The 20336-nt window shown below is 37.1% G+C and overlaps 1 protein-coding gene across 1 annotated transcript in view; it reads left to right on the top strand.

Annotated features, from left to right (window-relative positions):
* Positions 1-20336, top strand: part of CNKSR2 (connector enhancer of kinase suppressor of Ras 2) — a gene marked incomplete at both ends in the record, with an annotated part of 89288 nt that overhangs the window by 47797 nt on the left and 21155 nt on the right. Inside the window, one exon of the mRNA XM_010163976.1 lies at positions 423-637. Coding sequence (XP_010162278.1) covers positions 423-637 — 215 coding nt within the window. The remainder of the gene's footprint in view (positions 1-422; positions 638-20336) is intronic.

The raw sequence follows: 20336 nt of genomic DNA, 5'->3' as shown, positions 1-20336 counted from the left end.
ATTCTATGATTCTATGATTCTATGAATGTTCAAAGCAAATTACTTTTACATGAATGGCACCACAGTCATTTGTATTCATTAGGATCTTGTTTTAAAAAAAGTTTACAGAGATGATCATAAGTGTATAATTGCTCATTTTTTGAAGACTCCAAGACAAAATTTATTGTGTGACTTCTTTTACATTCTGTTCCTTTTAGTGCCAAAGATACCAGAAAATTGCAAGAATCGTGAATTTTCCATACCAAAAGATTACTTTCTTACTGTATCCAGAACAAAGAAACAAGTGGATTTTGTTAATTAAATAGGCTTGAAGAGTTAAAATTGACAGTAGATCTTAGCAAGAATATTGTGTAGTTTGGAAGCAGGATTAACATACATACAACAATTCACAATAATATTTTGCATTACTTTTCTTTCAACAGAAAATTCATTGCTTCGCTATATGAGCAATGAGAAAATTGGTCAAGAAGACTACATGTTTCAAAGAAACAGTAAAAAGGATACTGGGAAAAAGTCCAAAAAGAAGGGAGACAAGAGTAGTAGTCCAAGTCATTACTCACTGTTGCCTAGTTTACAAATGGACTCATTGAGACAAGAAGTCATGGGCACACCTGGACCAGAAACTGCTTTGTACCACGTGAGTGAAAATAACTTTAACAAAAGTTGTTACTCTGTGCTTGTGATGAGAGACTGTCTGGTTTTTATAGTGGTCTTGAAACCTTTTTCAGACTGCTGCTGTTGCACGGATTCCTATTCTTCAGACAATTACTAGTTCCTAAAGAATATTTTAGAATTCTTTATTTTGTTGTTACAAATGTAGGATGGACACCAGTGTTTTATCATCTCCTTTAACTAGAAGTTGTCATTTTTGAAATGGAGTGTGTTACCACTGCCTTGACTTACTTGCTACAGATGGGAGGAAGCAGCAGTTTCCAGACTGGCTAGAAACCTTCTTTCCAGCATCTATGTCACTGCAATATGCTAAGTCTTATCAGGCAACCCCTTTACTTAATTAAGGTTCTTGAAAGGCCTGATACTGGCAAGAAAACCTGGGGGAGGCATTTGTTTTACCTTTGAATTAAGGGGACTCATAATGCGTGTAACTGTTTTTAACATATAGCCCTCACTAACTCAGTAAATGTGAAGGAAGGGATTCTGCTGAATAGGATGGAAAAGGAAAATTGCAGTAACTTGCCAGTTCTCAAATGTGTCAAGAAAATGGAGTTAGAAGATCACAACATACTTTAGATATGATATCACGTTCACCTCATAGAAGCATTTACATTTTAAATCTCAGTAGAATATGTAATTGTAAAGGATTATTCACTCAGTAACTGTACAACAAAACAATATAAATAATTGAAATTATCTTCGTATACTAACAAAGAGTATGTAATGTAGATTGCCACTGTCTAAGGGAGGTGGCAGTATGGACTTGTCAGGAAGTCTGCTGTGAAAAACTGCCAGATGGAGCTTGGTCCACTGGGTTCTAAAACTCCTTAATGTGCTGCAGTGTATAGATAAGTGTGATAAATTTCAAAGATGTCATTTAGTATTAAAAATAACCGCTTGTGGTGCACTTTAATTAAATCAGGACCCTAGATGCAAGAACTGCTATTCCCTTTCTTTTTAATATCTACTAATTTAGGTATGATAATAATTTTTTCTTACATTATAATTTCCAACTTTAGTTTTATGCTCTTTTTGGAAGTTGGAAATCTGATAGTGGGGAGATTTCCGTTTGCAAGACTGATATATAGTGTTTCCCTAATACATGAAGCCAAGGAGATTGCAAGTATCCCCAAACTGTTCTCTTTGTAATGTCTGCAGTCTTTCCTAGAAGGAATCTAATCACTGCAATAGCCCTTGAAATCAAATATTTACAGAACAATATAGAGAAGTTCTTTGTGTAATGGAGGACTTTCCACTCTGTAAAGAACAGTGTGGTAACTTTGAAACACTTTTCATGTATTGAGAGTTGAGAGAATACTCATCTCTTTGTTAGTATATGTTAAATTCCTGACACTCTGTGAGAAAAACTTTTTTTTTTTTTTTAATAAGGTGCCATCTTTGTTTTTTCTTAGTTTCCTCTATTACCCATTATCTCAACTTTCCAAATTGTGTACAAAAATAAATAATGTACACAGAAACAGAAAGATTCTTCAAAATTCTGGTGTGGAAGTTAATAAGCAACAGCAAACTTAGAACTGACTGTCAGCATTTGTCATGTACTTTGAATACCTGTCCACAAAACACCTAAACTGTTAACACCACAAATTCCACCAGTGACTGCTAATCCTTTTTTGTGCATCATTACCGTTAAAGGATGTCTTTCTCTGTAATGCCATTAAATCTTCAGCATCTTTTTTGAAGTTTACTGGGAGCTTATTTATTTATAAAAATAAATAAAGGTTATTCATTCTTCAGAATACAAATCAATATTGATTTGCCAACTGGCTTTGAAGCAAAATGCATGAAATAAACAGAAAGAGGAAGCTTGGGCCATTGATTTGTCCCTGGGGAAAATGGGAAGGAGCCCTTCACGAAGCACTTACAACCCTCTACAGCTGATTATTGCTGTTCCTATCGCTGGAAGCCGCCTGGCTGCCACCGTTCGGTATAATACAGCTCCCTTTTTGTGGTTGTGGTACCCAAGCATACTGGCTTATGAAACCCTAATCTAGTTTGCAGATGGGCTATATGTCTTCACCACATAGCAGAGCCAGAGGTTTTGTAGTAAATTGATCAGAACTTTTCTTAAAATCTTAAATAAACAGTGCAGTGAGCAGATAAGGAACAGGGGAATACAGATAAAACACAAGGAACTCATATCTGACAGCAGTATAATTTTATTAAACTATAGATAACAAATAGGACAGTGAAAACTTATTTAATGCTCAAATTGCACCTTAAAGATCACTAAGAAGTGACTGTCCTATTAGAAAATATTTTTTTGCAAGCCACAACTACCTAATTTTCTCAAAGTGTTTGAATTGGCTGTAAATGGGAGCCTCTGGATGATCACAAGTTCTGTGCAGAGGAATGGCAATAACTCCAAAAACTACACTAATAGTAGTGAAAGAAACTGGGGTTTTTCATTTGGGTTTTTGTTTTGGGTTTTTTTTAAGAAGTCAATGTTTTCATCATACTAGAATATCCGATGAAGGACTACTGTGACAGCTCTGTGCTGCATACCACAAGCCAGTGGATTTTCCTGAAGTAAGGTGCAGCACCTGCCAGGTGACTGTAGTTGAACTTGATACTGCCTTGATTGTTTGTATTAGGTCCCACTAGGCAATACTCCACCAGGCTTGATAAATAGTTCCAATCCCTGGTTGCTCTTGTTAAACCTTTTCACCTGTTAGCCTGTGTTTGCCTGGCTTCTATGCCTAACCTTATTTATAAATGTACCTTTATCCTCCACGTTTAAAGGTCTTTTTTTACCAAATTTTATCTTCTTATAGTCATTCACAGGTTATAATCAAATCACTTTGTAGCCTTCTCTTGCTTAAAAGAAATAAGTTTGTCATCAGAGAGTGTGTTTTCATATCCTTTCATCATTCTCATAATTTTTTCAACTCCTCGTATTTAATCCTGAAGTTTCCTAAGTATCCTAAGCATCCTTCCTGAAGTGTCTATGCCAGAACAGGACATAAATTTCCAGGGGAGATGGACAGAAAGGTAATATAATCTTTCTATTCCCGTTCATTACCTCTCTATTTAAATATTTAAAGGATTGTTTACCCATTTTAACCATAGACTTGCAGTGGAAGTGTTTTTGTTACTTGGTTTTGGTTTTATTTTTTCTGTAATGTCACTTTTCCAAATCTAATAATTTATATCTTGCATTCTTTGCTCTTAAATAAATAGCATTGTGTATGATTTGCCATGTTGAAACATACGACTTCTTGGGTATGCTTGTTGAATAATCTATGTCGCTGAAGCAACCCTAAGTATAAAATACCAGAGAGTAAGGGCTCTGGGCCCCCAAATTGGACTCCCATGATTCCCAAGACCATAACATGGAGCATTGAAGCTCCAGTAATCCAGGGTCTGCTGTAGAATGGAACTACCAAAACCCTTGTTTTGAAATTATCTTTTTAATATGTATATTCTGTGAAATAAAAAAAGCCTGCACATTTTATTTCTTTATTTTTTCTCCATTTTCTTTTCCCCTTTTTGTGAATTCCCTGGAATAGAAACCATGCTGCTCACTCAGCATTCAGGTGGTGTGTCATTCAGTGGTCTTTGATTCTGTGTTACCTTTATTCAGTGATGTTTTCAATTTTTTTTTGAGTCCATTGATATAAATGGAATCAAATAATTAAATAATTTTGGACTAAGAATGCATCCCACAAGTTAGTGATGAATTCCCCTTACATTTCCAAGCCTCTTTCCTTTTGAATTTTGCAGCCATTGATCTGTGCAGGATGATTACCATTTTACTGTGAAGGTTTTCTTCAGAAAAGCAGCTTTTACAATTATGCTGATTTAAACTCCTCGCTTCTACTGCTTTTGTGTGTGGCTCTATAAAATAGAAAATTCATTGGTGAAAAAACTACACTGATGAATTAAATGACTATAACAGAAATAGTATGTTTTTGTCCTGTAAACAAAGTAGATGGCATTAAAAAATTACCGTAGTAATTTGGAAGTACATGTTTGTTGTTTATTTGCTAAAAGTTATTTTGAAAAATGCCAAAGGATTAAAATTATTATATTCTGAAGTGATCACAAGAATGTGACAGTCTAGCATTTTCCTGACCATCAGTATACTAAGTTTGCATAAAATCACTGGTTTTAACAATTTTGTTTATATTGTTGACCTGCCGTTGCAATCAAAAACTGTATGGTCAAGGGAGCATTTAAGTTATGGCTTGGAAAAGTGAACAGCATTTACTTGTGTCCACTGAACATAGCTGATGTGATAGCTGATATAATACTGAAAGAAAAATTAATTTGTGTTATGTGTGTGAAGTAATCATCTCTTGTATCCACTTATGTTATTTTTTTAATATATATATACAAAGTCTCTTCACCACTTTCCTTTGTTTTGTCTCCCATTCCAGAAAGGGTTTCCAGCATATGTTGATTTCTAGCCAAGTTGTTGGTTTTGCATTCTATTTTTCTTCTTCAGTATTGCAAACGAAATACCAACACAGAGTGTTAACATTTTTATTAAGCCAAGGCAAACTGTTTGAGCTGTTGCTAATCTAGTGTGCAAGCAGGTGTTCAATGTGATCTATTACTGTAGATATAAAATGGTGCAGTTAAAATTGTTTTGGACCTTTGAGGCACAAAAGATGAAAGCTCTGACACATGATTATAGTTTTTTAAGTCCATTATGTTATTCTGTATAGGAATTTCCTTGGTATGTTGTGCTTTGTTTTCATTGAAGGAAATAATGTGGTTATTTAGGAGGGAGATAGTGTCATGAGTCAAAAGAAGTTCCACATCAGGTTAATAATAATCTGCTCCTATCTGGATCAAAGCATCTTTCCTTTTTCTAGAAACAGAGAAGGAAAGGTTGCAGCCTATTTTATATAGTAGGGAGTTACACAAGAAAAAGTAATCTTACTTACAAACAATACACTTACATTATTGACCTCATTCCTTCTCCCTTCCTGCCGCCTATACCTTTGTCTTTTCCAGTGTATGCTCACTTGTTCATATGTATTTAGCAATGCCTAGTGACTTGGTTGTCATAGGAAAAGAGACAAAAAAAAGTATCAACTTCTCACTTTGCTGATAACCAGACCATTTAAAATTATTTAATTAATGACAGTAGTTTCCTTGGTCATTTTAGTTGTACTTGAAAATAAAGTAAATTTAGGAGCAAGATGTACCATTTAAAGTTCATACATCTGGAACAGGTGGCTCAGGAATAGATGCAGGAAAGAAATGAAGGATTTGTTCCATAGGTATTTTGCTGAATGTACATGTGTAGATAGGTACACATGCACTATCTTTAATGTTCCAGTTTTAATTTAATTAAGAGAGGAATAAAATAAAACCCATCAGTTGTGGGGTTTTGCTGCAAATTCAATGGAGTTGCTGCACCTTTGGTAAACTGGTTTGTTTTTTTTCCTCTTTATCAATGTGTAACTATCCATGTGGTTAGAGTGCAGCTCAGTGACTCTTAACTCACACAATTAGTTTCAGCACTTGCTGCAATGAACACTTACAGAGAGCCAAGCACTCTCCTTTTTACTCGGACAGTGAGGACACTGAGGCAACGACAGTGAGGGATTTGGCCAAGGTTATTATTTAATTTTTCTTGCTCTGCCAGTACCTGCTGTACCGGTTCAGCTCAGTGGGTTTGCTTAGCAGAGCTGATGGGTCTCCATCTGTCTGGGCATACAAAGTTCAATTGGTTGCAACAGTGATTTGTTGAACATACTGTAAGTGAAGAAGATTTGCTTATGGACCTATTGCAAAAATCAGATTTTAGCTGGTAAGATAAGCTGTAAAGGAGACAGTAACTTTTAAGAAAAATAACTTTTCTACTTAAATGTTGCATATTTCCAGATATTTCTTGCCTCCCGCCCACCTGTCCAGAGAAAAATATAGGAAAATGCTTATTAAATTTCAATTCAAAATGTATGTATTTAGATGTTGTGATAGATTCACTGTGCTAGCCCTTGGCTAGCAGCCAACACAGCCTTTCACCCATGACCCTGAGATTAAGAGTCTCATGCTCTACCGACTGAGCTAGCTGGGCCAACTGATGTTCTCAATACAGAGAAGAATTTACCAAAAGCTCATGATTTTGAAAACTTTGAAGTCTAACTCCACATAAGTGGTTGATTTTCTCTTACTCCTCCTTCTCTACAGAAAGGCTGAAAGGAAAGAAAAAAAAGAAAGCAATTGAACATAAAGTGCCTACATTTTTAATGAAAAATCTTTAATCAGATAGGCCTGTATTTATGAAACCTTTTAATTGTAGTATTCAGTAAGTAGCATTTAAGAAAGTGCATAGCATATGCATACTAGTTTCCCAAGAAACTTGTGTATAAGCTACCCATCACCGTGTTGCAAAAATCTTCTGAATAGAAATAGAATTTAATAAGCACTATATACTGGAAAACTATTTACCAAAAAAACCCCAACCACGCCACAGTTTATTATAACGGTAAGCATCACATTTAAAGAATTTCTGTTTGGTGAATTTTTGTTACGGATATTTTTAATTAAACAAAAATAAGTTTGTAGAGAAAAAAAATTGAAAATCAATTGCACAGATTTTAAGTAGGTGTCTGAAATCTAGAATGTCATTGTACCCTTCTAACAGATGGAGTTGGTACATCTTCCTCCTCAAAATGTTAGAAGTCCCACTATGGCAGTATTTAAATATCAAGGCTCCCTTTTCCTTTTTCTACCCTCTGTTTTCACAATTGTCTGTAGTTACACATGCAATTAGTATAGAATAGAAGTCTAGCAGTTGATAGAAAAGTCAAGTTTAACCTCAGTGTATAATGAAAAATATTTTTTAAGTATTTCCATGATTTTTTGTTAACATTTGAATTAGTATTTCTTCTTCTTTATAGTGTTTCATCTCCATTTAAATATTTGTATTAAAATATTGCTGAAGCTTGCAGAATGATTATAGACTTATGGGCATCAATTATCACCAAGGGAAATTTTAAACTGCTTCTTGAAAATGTACTTATAAGAAATACTAGATTTAAGAAATTATACTTGTGTTAAAGTTAAAAAGCATGTACATTTTTATATTCCCAGCTAAGAAACTGCACTGGATTTCAAATAACTGCCCAGGAATTAAATTAATATCATGAAGATTTTTTGAAATATTTCATAGTTGTGAAAAATTTCAGTCTATCTATTACCGCAGTAAGAAAGGATTAAAATGTTCATTTCTCTGCTGCTTTGTTGCAGATAAGCCCTTTGCAGTCTAAATATAATTGTGCATGCACTAGCTTCCACTGTAAAGGTAGGAAAACACAAAGCTCAACTGAAAATAGCACATATACTGTTGAAATTTGACAACTGAAAAAATGATCATTCTTCACAATTTCTATCCTTTTCAAAAATAGCTCGCTCAAATTGGAGTCAGTATGCTCTTGAGTGCCTCAGTAGAACAAGTCCAATAGTCTGAACTGCTGTGATGCCTTAGTTTCTTCTCAATTACTTCTACGTTTATAAAGATCCAGCATAGCTTGGCTCTGGTAAAAATGAAACACTGGGATGTCTCTCTTTGGAAGTGACTGGAGCATTTATGAAATTTACATCCCTTTTTTCTGTAGGTTGCACTGGTGATATTTCACTGGTGATATTGTAGCCTTATGAACATGTAGGAGAGCACTTTGGCCTGTTCTCAACTTGAGCTTCTTGTTCATTTTCCCATCAATGAGCATGTAACAAGGAAATAAGTCTGTGATGATACCTAGGCCCACATGTATGGAAATGGAAGGGGCTCACCATTCTGCAGTAGAAACAACTGAACAGGCTTAGGAAGTTATAGAACAATGTGATTTGGAGTTCTTTTATAAAACTCAGTCTATTCAGAGGCAAAAGTGCTGGTAAAAGGTTTCATGTAATGCAGAGCAGAATACTCAGTTTTGTTATGAAGGCATCATGAGCACCTAGCTTGTATCCATTTCTTGTCAGCTTCCCCTAGTACAGTTCAGGTATAGAAGGCCTTTTGCTCTGAGGAACAACTGGAAAGAACAACAATTTAAAAATTCAGTAAGGAGAAGACAGGTAAAAGGAAGAAACATAGTGGAAAAGTTTTATCTAATGCTTTCAAGACTCTGAAACAGCATCATGTTGCACAACTACAATCATCCCATTGGCTGTAGGCAGCTTTAAATGCCCACACATTGGCACAGGTTAGGTTTCTTTCAATTGGAGACTTGTGGTTTTATGTATCCAATTCAGACAGAAGAGAGGCATCTCACATGTTCTTGAGCTGGAACAGTGGTTCCAGCCCTTGGCCAGTCTCTTCATTCCAGAAGAGTGTGTTCCTTCCTTTGAATGCAGCACTTTATAAATGTAACAAGCACAAAACAAGTAATAAAAATAGTAGCTATGTTCTTAAAATCAGTGTAGGAACTTCATTTAGGTGTTAAGTGAACTGTGTGGCATATAAAACAAACAAAATTATGAAACACTTAACCAATAAGCAAAATATATCTTACTCTGTAAGGTACTTGTGACAATTGGACGTGATTGCGATAGTCATAAGATTGTTCTGCTAAAAGGTAAATCTAGATATTCCATCTGGGTTTGGTAAAAATCTGGTCCAAAATAAATCTTCTGCATTTCTGAGAAAAGGCAAGAGAGAAATAGCATACAAATTCCTTACCAATGGAAGATGACATTGTGTTATTTTTAGACTAGCAATCAACACAGAGGAATAGAGGGGCTTCCTGGGTCTAGTCCTCTGCTATCACCTTCATTTAATCCTCTTCAGATGTGTATTAAACTCCACATTCAAACATGGTATGAATTGCTGTTCCAATTATAGGACCAGTAAAAGGTGGTAAACTGGGTGAGTGGGTGGCCGCTTGTCATAATTCCAAGAAAAATATTGGACAGAAGGGAAGAAAGAAAAAAAAAATTATAATTAGCCTGCCAGCAAGAGAAAAAAAATCAAATATCTCGGAAACCAGCATAAAGTGCATAGGATAATGGGATAATTCAGGCTGGGAGCGGTCTCAGGAGGTCTCTACTCTGGTCTTTAGCTCAAAGTACGGCCAACTCTGAGGTCAGACAAGGCTTCTCAGGGCTTTGCGCAGTCAGATGTTAAAAACCTCCTGGGATGCAGACTGCATGAACTCACAGCCAACCTGCTGCGCTGCTTGACTGTCCTCATGGCAAAAAAGTTGGAGGTGAGCGGTAAAACGGAGATTTCAACAGTAGCTGAGAGGACAGCAACCTGCTTGGATTTAAGGCATAGTGTCTGTTGTTTCATTGCTGTTTGGCTAATATCATCATGTGAAAGAGCCTGAGTATTCTCACATTTGTTTTGCCAGTTCCAGACTCTCCGTCCTTTAAACTCAAGATTGAAGAGAGTGGATGTGCATATGCAGCTTTTATACCTGAGTTCTAGTTAACCATACATGTTATGAAATTGTAACATTTTGTCTCCTCAGGAGGAAGTGCCAAGTTCTTTTAATTATATGGAATAATATCTGCATTGTTCATGAGGAATATTAATCCTGTCACAGATGAGAGAATATTTTCACATCTGCATTGCTTCTCTTTGAAAGAAGCAGTTAATACCGTTAATTCTCTTATTGGGGAAGTGATGGACAAAATGAAATATGAAGGTATTGAATGTGGGAGATTTTACATCTATTTCTATATACTCTGTCATTTTTATTAAAATCCAGAGTTAACTACTGCAGTAAAGCAAAATGCTCTAGAGATGAGGTAAGATTGGTTTATGCGCCATCATGAAGCATAACTGCAGGGTTTTTTGGAAAAAAATATTTTAAACTTTCTCTATTACCTTCTTTCACATCTGACCATGAGGGAAAAAAATGGACTGATATAATTTCTTTCCGTGACGAAGCTGGGGAATTCTTTAAAAATGAGAGAGTTGCTGTAAAGGTCATCTAGTCCAGCTCTGCCAGTCTAGATTTATTCCTTACTGCATATGACAAAATGGTCTGAAAGGGTAATTTTACATTGTCAAGAGATGTAGATCTATGGACTAATAAATCTCCCAGCTCAGAACATTTCCTAATTTCCTTTCACATCCCCATTCTGTATTTTTTATCTTATCTATTTCAATTAATCATTCCTGGTTGTATCCTCCTTTTACTACCCAATACAGAACTTTTGCCTTTGTAGTTATTAACATTGTTTGTACACAAGGAAGCTACATTATCAGTAGCTGGTACTATCACAGTAGCAACAATAGCACAGTTCAGAGTTTGTTGGTTTGGGTTTTTTTGGGTTTGGGGTTGGTTTTTTTTTAATGTAGGAAAAGCTATTTGGTCCCTTGGTCCTTCCCCTTTGATAAAGAAGAGATTAAGTGCAGCATAGTGCAGCAGAGAACTGTATGTCAGGCATTGCATAGAGGGGACTCAGCATGAGTTATCACTGCAATATGGTGGGGAGTGTCATATCTATGAGAACTTTAGATCTAGGTCCTGACCTCTCAACTGGCTCCTCTCTGTACTCCTTTCTGCACAAGGAAAAGGGAGATATCAGGATCATGAAAGAAGTGAACCAAGGACGCTGTCTGGCATACGTCATGAAATTTGGCATTTTAAAAAACTTGTACTCTGAATTAAAGGGGTGCAGATGCCCATTTCAAGAATGCCATTTTGTCAAAATGCTTTGACAAGCAGCACAACTGTTTCTGAACAAGTGATTTTTTCAAAGTAGTGGTTTTGAGTCTGCAGGAATCTCTGCCCACTTACAAGGCGGTGGCACCTCAAGCCTATTGCTGACATGCAATGTGGGAGATCGTATGGTTGCACCTGGGAGGAAAATGGCTCTTTGCAGCAGTGCGGCTGCTGAACAGAAGCTGTTTTATTAGGTGTTTCTGTTTTGCTGGAAAGAAGTGCTTGTTGCTTAGCGCCTGATCTCTGAGTCAGCCAATCCATCTCTGCTCCTGTGTTGTGGAGGAGAAAAACCTCCTATTTTTCATATAGCGATAACTGCCTTTTGTTCATTTCTCGAGTATATCCCTTTGCTTTCAGATTAAACCAGTAGAAAATATTTCTAACACTACAGAATTCCAACTTTAGAATGAAGTGTAAAACTAATTTCATAAGCTGGTTTTTACCTATAAGGTCACATAGCCAGCACAGAATTAAGAAGACCTAATATTATTTTTCCCCACCTTTTGAGAAGTGCTGTTTCATCTTATGCGTAGGGGAAATTTCACTAAATTCCAGCAAGTAATGTGGCTTTTGTCCTGGAATGAACTGTTCTTTTTCTACCTTAATTCATAGGTGCAATGGAAGTGTTTGGTATGAATTTTAACAGAATGTATAACGGCTGAGGTACAAACGCTCATTCTGTTATTTCCCCGTGGAAACTTCCCCTCTGTTCAAGATCCTGTTATTTCCTATAGTCAAGAGCTACCTGAATTGGTGAATTAAGAACTGGCTGAATGGCAGGGCTCAGAGGGTTGTGATAAGCAGCACAGAGTCTAGCTGGAAGCCAGTGGTGTCTCTGAGGGCTCAGTACTGGGTCCAGTCTTGTTCAACATATCCATCAATAACCTGCATGAAGGGACAGAGTGTACCCTCAGCAAGTTTGCTGATGATACAAAACTTGGAGGAGAGGTTAATACACCAGGAGACTGTGCTTCCATTCAGCAAGACCTGGACGGGCTGGAGAGCTGGGCAGAAAGTAGTCTAATGAGGTTCAGTAAAGGCAGGTGTAGAGTCCTGCACCTGGGGAGGAATAACCACATGCACCAGTACAGGCTGTGGGGTTGACCTTCTGGAAAGCAGCTCTGCAGAGAAGGACCTGGGAGTCCTGGTAGACAGCAGGTTAACAATGAGCCAGCAACATGCCCTCGTGGCCAAGAAGGCCAATGGCATCCTGGGGTGCATTAAGGGTGTGACCAGCAGGTCAAGGGAAGTGATCCTTCCTCTCTACTGTGCCCTGGTGAGGCCACATCTGGAGTACTGTGTCCAGTTCTGGGCTCCTCAGTTCAAGAAAGACCAGGAACTACTGGAGAGAGTCCAGTGAAGGGCTACAAAGATGATTAAGGGACTGGAACATCTCTCTTTTGAGGAAAGGCTGAGAGACCTGGGTCTGTTTAGCCTGAAGAAGAGAAGATTGGGAGGGGATCTTATCAATGCATATAAATACCTAAAGGGCCAGTGTCAAGAGGATGAGGCCAGACCCTTTTCAGTGGTGCTCAGTGACAGGACAAGGGGCAATGGGCACAAACTGGAACACAGGAAGTTCCAGCTGATGATGAGGAAAAAATTCTTTGCTTTGAGGGTGCCAGAGCACTGGAACAGGCTGCCCAGAGAGTTTGTGGAGTCTCCTTCTCTGGAGATGTTCAAAACCCACCTGGATGCAGTCCTGTACAACTTGCTCTAGGTGAACCTGCTTTGACAGGGGGGTTGGACTAGATGATCTCCAGAGGTCCCTTCCCAACCCTACCATTTTGTGATTCTGTGAATTCAACCCTGATATGTAACTATTAGTGCAGCTATTGCTGCAAGCTATTCCTGGGAGCATGGTGCAACAATAAAGATGCATAAAGCACTATGTTCTGGAAATGTCATTTTAGTCCTGAAGGGTAAAAATGCCAAGAAATCTCCAAGCCTTGGAAATTATTGTAAGGACATGGCCTTAACCGTAATGTAACTAGTAGATAAGGTTTTATCCTGATGAATAGTACTACTTAAAAGGAGAAAATTTGGGTTTATATGTTTTCTCTTCTAGAGATGAGCAAGGAAAACATTTTGATGGCTGTAATTTGTCTTGTGCATCTCCTTTGCCAAGACTGCTTCTTTCAAACACAACTGTGCACTAATTTTCTTGTTTCACCAAAGCCTTTGTAAACTACCTAGCTTCAGAAAAGTAAGATTTTCTGGTTTGTTGATTTTTGCCAAAAACATAATATTTTTGAAATTTAGAATGAGTTTTTTGTTTCTTTCACTGAAAGAATATTATGCCCAAGTACTATCAGAGAATAGCTTGCAAGAATATATCTGCCTTAAAGCAAAAATCTATTTTCTTAGTTCTGTCCCCATTCATCACAGAGCACCTATATCCCCTGCACTTTTCCCTGTCACACAGTCAGGCTGAGCAATATGAAAGAGATCATGCTGAGGGACACAATCAGAAGTGTTGCTAACTGCTCCTACAGAAGGAGCTGTGTATGTAATCTTTTCATCATAAGCAAGCATCTAGATGTTGTAGAGGGGCATGGGATCTTTCTTTTAAGCTAATGATTTTTCATCTAGAAAGACCATGGGTCTGATTGTGATTTTGTTAATGCCTTGGGATTAACACCTGTGGTGTTTTACAGTAGTTCAAGTTTTCTCCCCAGAAGGTCAAGGATTGGTACTGTGCTGTGCCACAGGCCACCTCTCTAATCTAACATAGATCACTTGCAGAATAAGTTTCTTAAATCTGCTTAGATAGTCTTATAATTCTAATATTTAGATAAACTTACCTTTTTTTATGGAAAGGAGGAAAACCTACCTTTCCTGAGAATAAGGCAGAAATTTTCTGAGCAAAACCAGATTTTTCCTGGAGGAAATTGCATCATTTGAAAGAGGTTTGTTGGACTGACTGTTATCTGCTGGAGGGGTAACATAGCAGGGCACAAGCAATCCATGAGGCTTTTGGAGTGCATATAGGGTGACTCATCTCAGTGATACTTTGTGAAAGGACAAGAGACAATGGACATGAATTGAAATACTGGAAATTCCATGTGAACATAAGAAAAAAATACTCTAGATGGTTTAGCTGAAGCAGGTTGTCCATGGAGTTTGTGGAATCTCCATCTTTGGAGATATTAAAACCCCAACTGGACACGGCCCTGAGCAACCTGCTCTAGTTGACCCTGCTTTGAAAAACAGGGTTGGGTAAGATGATGTCCAGAGGTGCCATCCTGCCTCAGCCATTTTCTGGTTCTCTAACTGGTCCATTCTTTCCAGTAAGAGAGGAAACTGGGAATTGTTTTGGGGTAGAAATCAAAATAAAGGGCTAAATACTATTCTGTAATGGGTGATAATTAAGTTTCTTCTTCCTTCTTAAATGAATGCAGTTGAAACACACACTGATGGAACAACTGATACATTTTGGACTTTTGCAATTAAAGAACACATATAGTTTTTGAAACTTCCCTTTCTTTCTTAGATTACTTATTGTCAAAAAAACAGTGTGGGAGGTACCAAAATTACATGTTTCTGAGTAGATGTAAAGCAGAAGAATGATCTCAGAATAAATTCTTCTAATGAACAGCACTTGTCTAGTTTAACTTTTTATCCTTATTTGCTTCAGGCAGTTGTGACAATGTCGCAGTCCTTCTTCTGTCAGTTGAAGAGATAGTGAGGGAATATGAGAACTCTCATTTAAATTTGATATTGTCCAGAAGTTTTACTGCTTCAGTATTTCAGTTAAAGAGTCCTGTGGCTTAATGGCTAAGAAATAAAATCTTTCTCTGGTGCTGGAAATTGGGACTACTGTGTATTATTTTCTCAACATGGCCTGAAGATTTAAAAAACATTTTATTTTGCCAAGTTTTCCATGCATTATGCTAACAGCTTGTGCAACTGCAAGTTTGTATCCAGGTAATGGACGCATCCAGGTAACATTTTCCACAGAGTCCCCCCCAGAGTACAAGAAAAAGATTAGAGATAGGAGAATGAATAAGAATCTCTGAACAGAAAACCTGTGCTTGCTATCACATTTCAGACAACCACAGTTCTGTCCTTAGCTAGCATATTCTTGGATAAGCACCTATAGGAACAGTTGTACAAAAAGATTCAATATCTTTGATATTGTCAGCCCTTGTAGACTATGTAATGTGGAGAGCATCCTGCACAGGTTGCGTAGCCATTGCTTACAACAGAGGCAGCTAGAAAGTTGACAGCTTCAATCTCAGGCTACATTTTGTACAATAAAAGGCTTTTAGCATATTCCTCTTAAGGCACATACTGTTTCTTTATCTTTGTGGTCGCTAACAAAATGTATATGTTGGGAATTCATGGTCAGATTTCCAAAAATACAGGAACCCAGTTAGAACTGTGACCATGGCATAGCCATCTATTGTAGATCTAGTACTTCCTAGAAACCTTTCATAAAGCTACTGCGGGGAAAGGAGAGAAGGAGTATGAACAAAAACAGGGCCTTTGGTTGTCACGTAGAAAATTATCTCATCTGAAATGGACTTTTGGGCTGCTGCCAAGAAAACTGTTACTTTGCCAACTTTTGCAAATGCACATTCATTTTGCCTTAGTACTGAAACACTTTTTTGCAGTTCTGAAAAAGCAAAACTAAGGGAGGAGAAGAAATATAGTGTGTAGGATAACATACCAAACCATGATTTCTGGGATCCATTCTTCCAGTGACTGTTGATGTGTCTGTGCCTCTCACAACCTGCGTGACAGAACCAGTGATTCATGCTTCTCTCTGTCTGAGGTGCCTGCCATTTAAAAGGGAAATATCCATGTGATTTTTGGTATAATGATTCTGCCTTATTTGTTGACATTATTTTGTTTGTACTACAAAAGCTCACTTTTAGAAGTCTGTTCATATATAATGTTCATACTGTGTTTTAGTATTAAATGTCTTGGCTAGAACATTAGTGAATGCTGTTCTTTTAAACCCAGGTATGGTATTTTTATTATAGAATGTGCTCAAGAGCAGAGAGAGCTGTGCAGGGAAAGTAGAAGTATCTGTTACCAGAGCACCAAAATATCAAGATTTGATTCAATAAATTTTGCTTTTAGGATGCAAGACTGAAGGTTTCAGGGTGTTGTTAATCAACTGTGGCATCCTTTGTCTGCAAATTACTTTTCATTCCAGCTCACCATGGATTTATGAATTACTCACATATGATGACTGTTTTGTCATCAGCCTGTGACTTGCGTGTAGGAAATATTTCTGGATCTGCTTTCATAAATTCACTGCTGGGCTTTTGTATTAGATTTACTCTCACATGGACCATACCATTTACTGTATTTGTATTTTACCTATCCAGAGTGAAACCCCCCTTTTAGAAGAACTGTGTAAACTAAAGCTCTTGCAGCATATTAAAAATGCTTTATTTACAACACAGTGCCACTTGGTACCGTTTTGGGGCAACTAACTAGTTGTAGCCACAGATAAATCAGAGAATGTTGAATGTATGTTAAGTTCAAAATCCAGAAGTAAATAAAACATTGACAATTATTCAGCAAAATGTAAGAAGAAAAGAGAATAGTATAGAATTTGGAATAATCTCAGAGTTAGTGATTACAGGAACAGGAGTTATTAGCTCTAAACTGGAAGAGAGTAGGTTTAGATTAGATATTAGGAAGAAATTATTTACTGTGAGGGTGGTCAGACACTGGAACAGGTTGCCCAGAGAAGCTGTGGATGCCCCCTGCCTGGAAGTGTTCAAGGCCAGGTTGGATGAAGCTTTGAGCAACCTGATCTAGTGGAAGGTGTCCCTGCTTATGGCAGGGTGGTTGGAACTAGATGATCTTTAAGGTCCCTTCCAACCCAAACCATTCTATGATTCTGATTCTGAAACACCCTACATGACCTGAGAAATCAGATACGCCAAGCATGAGATTTTTTAGAGATACTCATTCTGTTAGCAGTCTCTGAACCCCAGTGAAACTATTCAAACAAGGCAGTGAGTAAAGCCTTTGCCTTCCTGAATAGAATCAGAACTTAAAGCATGGTATTTCCTTATCTCACTTCTTAGCAGGTTCCCTTCTGAGTGTAATTTCACCCACAGGTGCTTCATTTGACCCTTAGCCCTGTAAGTGATACCTTCAGAGCATCAAGTCATGCCTCATCTCTTCTCTCCTAAGCCAATAAATTCTTGTGTGGCCCAGCTTCAGCTCTTGTTCTAAAAAATGCCTTGCAGATGCCCTGTGTACTCAGCTGGCTTCAAGACCTAGCTGACTATAAACAGTAATCTTTTTGCTTATTTTGAGGGCTAAACCTACTAACAGGTCAATACATGCTCCTGCTGTAAAAAAGAGTTATCTGTTGTGAATGAAATTCCGATGATGATTGGCAGGAGGTTTCAAACTTTCTGAGCTGCCAGAGGTCTCTCATCATACCTTTGTAACATAGTCCTTGAAAACTTATTTTCAACAAATATCTATGAATATATTTAAAGCTATCTATGATTAGCTCTTAATGGAGACTGAACAAGATGGTAAACAAAAAAGATTTTGGCAAAATCCTCTGTTGAGAGTACCCTTAAACATGAGTTGTTAATAGTGATGGCTAGTGTGGCAATGTAATATAAATAGCTTTAAAATTTTCCCTCTTTTCACTCTTCTTTTAGCTCTGAAATTTTGGATCTCAACCCACTAAATGCAGAGAAATATATATATGTGGTGTATCAAAACTGTGAAAAGAGAACATTGCCAGTGTGCTCAAAGTATTGAGTGTGAGAGATCAATCTAATAATAGGCAGCACCAGCTTTCATTCTTTTCCAGATATTGGCTTTTCCATCTGCAGTAGAAAGTTCCAATAATCAGAAATGTTACAAGCTACTCTGCTGGAATGAGAGAAAGTTATCTTACAGTGACAGAGGGGAACTGTCTGACTGTAAATAGTTCCTTACTGTCTAAACTTGCAGCTTGAGAAAAATTGGATTTGACTTGAGCTCTCAAAAAAACTATAAAGATACCTGCCATTTTCCTTCCCAATCAGACTGAGCTCAAATTCAGGTAAAAGAATTGGAGATTATTATTTCCATAAACTGTTTCTCTCTTCCAGCTTTCCATAAATGAGGGAGTGGAAAATCTCTGAAAAGAAGTGAAGAAACAAATAAGCACTTGAAAGAGGACTTTAGGAGCTGTCAAATTTAGCACTAATTGCTGTGGACAATCCAGATCTTCAGATAAGATCAAGTTATGGTCTTTTTTTTTTTAGTAGACCTACAAATTCTGTAAGCATGAAGGGGTCATGTAACTATTATATTTTTTGGACATGGATATCACGTTCTGTTGGTCGCACATGGAATTTATTAATATAAATTAGAGATAGAGATAAAAAAAGATCTTAGAGAAGCTCTTAAATAGAAATAGCTTGACCCTAAATCTTCAGACTTCCTCCTCAGACTCAAAGTTTGGCAAAATAAGTAGTCTTACCTAATCAATAGTTTTGATAACCACTCTATTTGTCTTCTACTTTTATTTTGAGGTGTCAACTAGAATAGAAATCTTCTAACTTTCAGCATAATATGTTTTTTATCAAATGTACATCTCTCCTCTTAGCAGTTTCACTCCAATTTAATATTTGTATTGGAAGATCAGATTAAGTTTCCTATTTGTCATGAAGCAAATCAATTAATTGAAACTTAAACTATTTAACACTTTTGTTTAAATGCATTTTTCCAAAGAGAGAGCTGTCAAATCGCTACTATGTAGTTCATAGTAAATACTCACATTTTCAGGCTTCTGAATGTTAATGACTAACTTTCAATCTTGCTTCCCTTCTGAGCAAATCTGCAGAAGGTGTGGTACTAACCAAGAATGGATACTTTATCCCAAGAGCCAAAAGCAGACAGAAACCTGAATAACTCTGAAGATGAGAGAAAAACCTGATAGTCTAATTTCTTGAAAATTCTGTGTTTTACATACAAAGATGCTGATGTGTGATTGTATGCATGCAGATATTGCTGATTATACCAACTATATGTGATTATTGGAACACATAAAGGAACAAATACAGCTCCTTGGTGACCTCTTTTGTTAGTGTGAGCCTCCACCTGGAAATTTTTTACTATGTAGCTGTATTATTGTGCTGTAATCCTAAAAGCATGGAAAGGCAAACCCTAGGGCAAATTGCTGTTTACAGCTGTGCAGTCTTCTGATGGGCTTTCAGAACTCTGTCAATCATTTTGAAGAGTGTGGAAGTAAATATAACCCACATAACAAGCTTGGTAATGAACAGTTGCAGGAAGAGAGAAACTGTTATGGCTCTTCCATGCACAATGAAGTCTCCATTGGCTGGTGGGATGTGCAGCTAAGCCTTCAGAAAGGTAGGGCTAGAGGTAGGCTAGCACTTTTGTTAAAAAACCCAGAAATATATCAGAAAATCTATCTAATAAATGATGTTTTGTTCCTCTTTTAATACATGTGCTTTCGAGGCCACTGATAGCAAAGGCAGACATATCTATAACTAAAATATTTATTTGATATTCTACTTAGACATGCATTTGTCAGAAGGCTTAGTTTAGGTATACTATTAAATATGACAAGCTCAAACATCACATATTACAGGAGAAAATTATTGCATTCAAAAAAACCTGATGCTCAGGGTATTCAAGGGAGTTTTGCTGTATGTTAAACATCAAGTAACACCGTGCTTTTGGAAAATGGAAAGTTTTGCTAGTTGTATTTTGGGCAACTTGAAAGCATATAATTCAGAATATGATTAAACAGCTTAAAACTTTCTTCAGGAGTGGCAAATTCCACTTGGGTTAAGTTGTTAATCTATTTCATCTTTTCAGTGGCAATCTTGTTTCCATTTTATTTATTATTTTCACTTACTAACATCTCTCTTTAATATAGAGAACTGTTTTCTATTTCATTTCATGCTTGCTTTCAGAATTAGTGGGAGAGATAAATTCTTGGAAACTGGGACAAGACGTATGTGAAAGCAGTTGCTCAAAGCTCAAGATGTATCAGAATCAAAATGCAGTGAACAT

The sequence above is a fragment of the Antrostomus carolinensis genome, unplaced genomic scaffold (genome assembly GCF_000700745.2).
Source record: "Antrostomus carolinensis isolate BGI_N321 unplaced genomic scaffold, ASM70074v2 scaffold8303, whole genome shotgun sequence".
Lineage (NCBI taxonomy): Eukaryota > Metazoa > Chordata > Aves > Caprimulgiformes > Caprimulgidae > Antrostomus > Antrostomus carolinensis.
Note: the sequence above shows the minus strand (reverse complement) of the source record. Positions and strands in the feature narration are given on the sequence as shown.